This window comes from Lactuca virosa, chromosome 8 (genome assembly GCF_052849685.1).
Source record: "Lactuca virosa cultivar CGN04683 chromosome 8, Lactuca_virosa_CGN04683_v6, whole genome shotgun sequence".
NCBI lineage: Eukaryota > Viridiplantae > Streptophyta > Magnoliopsida > Asterales > Asteraceae > Lactuca > Lactuca virosa.
Window position 1 is genome coordinate 64,400,276 of NC_136433.1, and position 5,044 is coordinate 64,405,319.

The following is a 5,044-nucleotide window of genomic DNA, read 5'->3' on the forward strand; positions in this document are numbered from 1 at the left end:
TCCGGTGTGAACCTCGACTATGGTTTAGTGCTTTGGGCTCAACTTGTCCAGAGTACTCTTTCAACTACACGTCACAACGAGATTTCCTGTGCTCGTTTTTGGACTCTCTTTGTTCAAAGGGCTATTGATCGGCTTAACATCCCAGTCCTAGAAGATTCATGTATGTCTGCTATTCAGATTTTCCATACCAACAACATCATTCTCGCAGATACTTCCAGATTCACCTTTACTGGATCAATTCTGGAATCTATGCTTCGTAATGTCCCAGCTGCGAGTGAAGTCATGCGAACCTATTGCAGTCTACCAGTCTTTGGTCTTCGCCCAATGACTGATGCAGTACGAATGGTATTTGAAGAGGCTGACAAACCAAAGAAGGAAGGAAAGAAAAGAGCTGCGAAGGTAGGTCCATCTGAACCATCCCAAACTCCAAAGAAGAATATAAAGCGAGTGGCTCGCAAGCCACGTACTCGCATGCCAAATGACCACGAAAGATTCGTAGTCCAACACAATATCAGACATTCCGGTTCAAGAAGATTTTCAGCACGAACATGATGATACTGCTACAACTTCGCATCCCCTGGTTTCGCAGCCAATACCTACGAATCCAGAGGTAACCTTTTCAATGCTTGAATCTGTTCCCATCGTTGATGATTTATTTCAACTCTCTACTCCTCCTCACTCTCCAATTACCACAACTACTCCAATCACTATTGCTCCGTTTCCAATTGTGGGAGTTTCGCAACCCCAAGCTACTGTTGCACAATCCACTCCACTGTTTACAACTTTGACAACAACCACAACCACAGCCACTAGTGAACCTCCAGTTTCTGTCAACGCATCTGATGCGGGGGCAGGTGCGTCAGGTTTCACTCTTTGTCATTCTACGCCACGCATCTCACCTCTACCCTAGGACGATCCAAATACTATTTATGGTGATGATGAAGATGATTTTGGAGGGTTTACCTACAGTCCGTTCAATATCCGGACAGAGAGTGATGATAAAGCTCCGATCACCAGAGCGCAATTCATGGCACTGACTGAAAAGTTGGATTCCTTAATTGAGTCCACCAAAACATCCTCTCGTGGTGACTACTCTCAAGAAACTGTCAAGGGCTTCTTTGAAACACTGACGAAGGAACACTCTGCAAACCTTGACAAAACAAATAAAGTTGTTGAGGCTTCAGCTTTTGTATGCAAGGAAACGACCGAAAAATTCGATAAACTAATCACTGATGCTCAATCTTTCATGAGTACTTTCCACACTTCTTTTGAAAAAAATACTGCAAAGGAAAATGCAATCATTTCCAGTCTTGGGTCTACTCTTCGGACTGAGAAGGATGCTCCAGAAAAGGTTCGCACTGCATCTAATCTGATAATTCCAAGCTTAACACCTCCATCTCATCCAAAATCGAGAAGCTTCAGGATGACTTGGCCACAGAAAGCAAAATAATGGATATGATTCCAGTCAAAACAGAGAAGGTGAAAGTTTTATCTGTCAAGCTTGATCATGCTAATAAGCGAATTGACGATCTCTTGTCTGATAAAGCTGCAATTAAGAGTTGTATAGCTGATGTGCATACTTACTTGAACAATTTCATTGAAACTCATGATTCTCTAATCACGATCTCTGTAAGAAAACATCTGATTGATAAGCTTCGGCCCGTATTCGCAATGCTAAACATGCTTGAGGGTATTTTGGAGTTTAGCACACTTCTGAAACAAGGGGGAGACACTGTGAATCAATCTATGAAAGAAACCTTGAAACCAGCTGACACTATTGTTAAGCCAGAGTCAAAATTTGAACCGGAGAATAATGTAGCTTCGGGTTCAAAGGGAAAGGAAAAGATCTTTAATGATGATGAAGAGGAAGAAGAGGATGAACATGCGAACCTTAAACGCAAGGCACGTGATGCAATTCTCGATGAACACTTGCGAATCATAAGAGAGGCAGAAGAGAAAGAGAAAGCTGAACGAGAAGATCAAGTCACTTTGGAGAGCAGGAAGCTATTATTTCCATTGTGGGCTCTAGAGCGAATCATGAATGAGGCTATAGACAATCCAAGCCAATATTGGTTAGAGCCTGTTGCATCTTTCGAATTGCAGAACACACAAGATTCACAACTGGATCTTCCAATCACACCGAAAACCTTCAAGTTTCGTAGCTTCATCAAAGTAGTGAACGTTCCTCTGACCGAAAACGGTGCTGACCATATGTTCTTCTCCTTTTATTTAAAGCACATGAGGCCTCAATATGAAACTTGGAGTGCGAAAAAGATAACAGTTGTTAAGGTTTCAGGTCCAATAGAAACCGATAGCTTCCCAAATGCTCGATTTAAGGTTGCTAGAGGTTCTACGAGTCAGGTATTTGGGTTTACACTTGCTGATCTACCTTGACTGAACCCGTACGATTGGATTTTTTTGCTCAATTTGTTGCTCAAAGATGAACAAAAGTATGAACTCATTGTTGCTCATCTCAAGCAAATGTTAGTTTCATACATTTAAGAGGTTGGTAAAATGGACGTTGAGATTGCAGCAGTTCTACAAAAGAAGCCAGCTGTGTTCCCCAAGGCAGATCCAGAAGATTTTGACAAAATGAAACTGAGGAAAATATGAAAGGAAGGCTGGTGCATGGCTTTTCAAATCAAAGAGCGGACAGATGCTGATTTCCACAAAGTTTGCTTCTATCTTACTGATAAGCATCTTTACTCCACTTCTTGTCTGCAATACATTTTGGAGTTTATGGATAAATGCAAAGTGAATCGTAAAGGGGATAATAAGTGTTTCTCCGATATGATCCTTTGGTATATCCAGGTTCGCAAGGCCTTGTTGAGCATTATACCGAACGTTTTTGAATTTTAGAGGCGTACTCAACCGTGAAGGTCTCCTGCCTCAATTGACCCAAAGGGGGATATTGTTGGGTCATATAGGTCGCGTCATTGTGTATCCATTTTGTTTAGCTGGTTGGGCATGTCCACCCGTTATTTATTATTAGGGTTTTACTATTTAAAGTGCATGCATGCACCGTATCTTGTAATTATCTAAGTTGTAAACCCGTACACAACCTTTACAGTAGCAGTTCTTCATCGAGATCTTCTAACGTTGTGCTTGTTAATCATTCGACACAACTTTGATCTTATTTTTGTATTTTGATTCTTTTACCTGTTTGAATCTAATCGATCATTCAAGTTTTATATTCAACAGGTATCTTGTTGTTGGGATCACCACTTCGGTGGGAATCATTGCTTCCCCTCCAAACACCAAGGAGTATGGGGTTTGGCCTGTGGCTACTTTGGAAGTGGTCCTATCTGCCCATAGTACGAAAGGAAGTTCTTCTGCCCATCTTCCTTACTTTTCGTCCAACCTTTTCTTTAAGTTATTGACTATTATTTTGTTGTTGGATTTTGCTTGACCATTGGCTTGAGGGTGGACAGGGGTGGACATTACCATCATGATTCCTTAACTTGTGCAAAAGTTTCTTGTCCTTTTGCTTATGAACTGGGATCCATTGTCGCATATAATTTCGGTAGGGATCCCGAACTTGGTCAAGATATTGCGTTTAATGAAGGAAACTACTTCTTTGTCTCTTACCTGGATGAAAGCTTCGACTTCTATCCACTTTGAGAAGTAGTCAGTCATCACTAGCTTGAAAACCTTTCCTCCAGGAGCCACTAGAAATTTCCCCACTATATCCATTCCCCATTTCATGAATGGCCAAGGGGAGATGATATGATGTAGAAGTTCTGCCGGTTGATGAAGAATGTTGATATGTCTTTGACAAGCGTCACATTTTTTTAGCATGAAGGAAGGAATCTTTCTTCATGGTTGGCCAATAGTATCCTGTCCTCAACACTTTGGAGCATAAGGATTTTCCCCCAGTGTGGTTGTCATACTCACCTTCATGATATTCTAAGCATCTAAGATATGGACATGCCATAGATTTTTTATATAGTTTACCTTGGATTATTACAAACCTTGAGACCCTTGTTCTGAATGCTCTGTCGTATTTTTATTCTTTGGGGATTGTGCCATTATGTAGGTATTCCATAATGGGTTGGATCCAGGATCCTGAGGTTGGAGAAGAATTCTTAATGTTAGGATCCTGATAAGGAAGTGGAGGATCGGGATCTTCGATCGTAGCGACGTTAGTAGTTTCCACGTGATCGTTGGAATCCTTCAATCTCTTGGCAGGATCCTCGATTGTTGGGATCAACACGTGGGTTATCGGGAATTTGGTTTCTGGCGGGATCCTAAGAAAAGATCCTAGATTGGCTAAAGAATCTGCTTCAACATTGTCTTCTATAGGAACCTGGTAGAGGCTAAATGCTTCTAATTCTGAGGCTAAGTTTTTGAGGATCTGGAAGTATAATGCTAATCTTTCTCCTTTTACTGCATTGGATCCAATAAAATGGTTAGTCAATAATAAAGAATCGGCGAATACCTGAAAATCCTTGATTTGAAGATCCTTGGCTAACTGTATTCCCATGATTAGTGCCTCATATTCTACTTTGTTGTTGGTTGCATTGAACTCACAGCTGATTGCTTGGGGTTGGATGTCCCCCTGTGGCAATTTTAGTATGATCCCCAGGCCAGTTCCTCTTTGGTATGATGCTCCATCCGTGAATAGCGTCCATCTTCCCATGTTCTCTTCTTCTAAAAAAATTTTGGCTTCTATTTCTACTTCAGCTCTTAGATCATCACTAAAGTCAGCCACAAAGTCTGCCAATGCTTGAGACTTTATAGCGGATCTTGGCTCATACTTTATGTCATATGTGCTTAATTTCACGGACCACTTTTCCATCCTTCATGACATTTCTGGTTTTCTCATAACATTCTTAATGGGATAATTAGTTCTTACAGTTATAGGGTGTGTTTCAAAATAGTGTCTTAATTTAGTAGAAGTAGTTACTAATGCAAGTATATGTTTTTCAAGGTGGGACTACTTGGTCTTAGGATCCAGGAGACTTTTACTTACATAGTAGGTGGGATGTTGGTCCCTATTAAGATCCTTAGCTAATACTGCACTCGCCGCATTTGAGGATACTGA

General features: G+C 41.0%; 1 protein-coding gene across 1 annotated transcript; it reads right to left on the reverse strand.

The window, feature by feature from the left end:
- Positions 1-4,006: 4,006 nt before the first annotated feature.
- On the reverse strand, positions 4,007-4,798 carry LOC145130427 (uncharacterized). Its single transcript, XM_079065234.1, has one exon. The coding sequence runs from the start codon at positions 4,796-4,798 to the stop codon at positions 4,007-4,009; it is 792 nt and encodes a 263-aa protein (XP_078921360.1).
- Between the last annotated feature and the right edge of the window lie 246 nt (positions 4,799-5,044).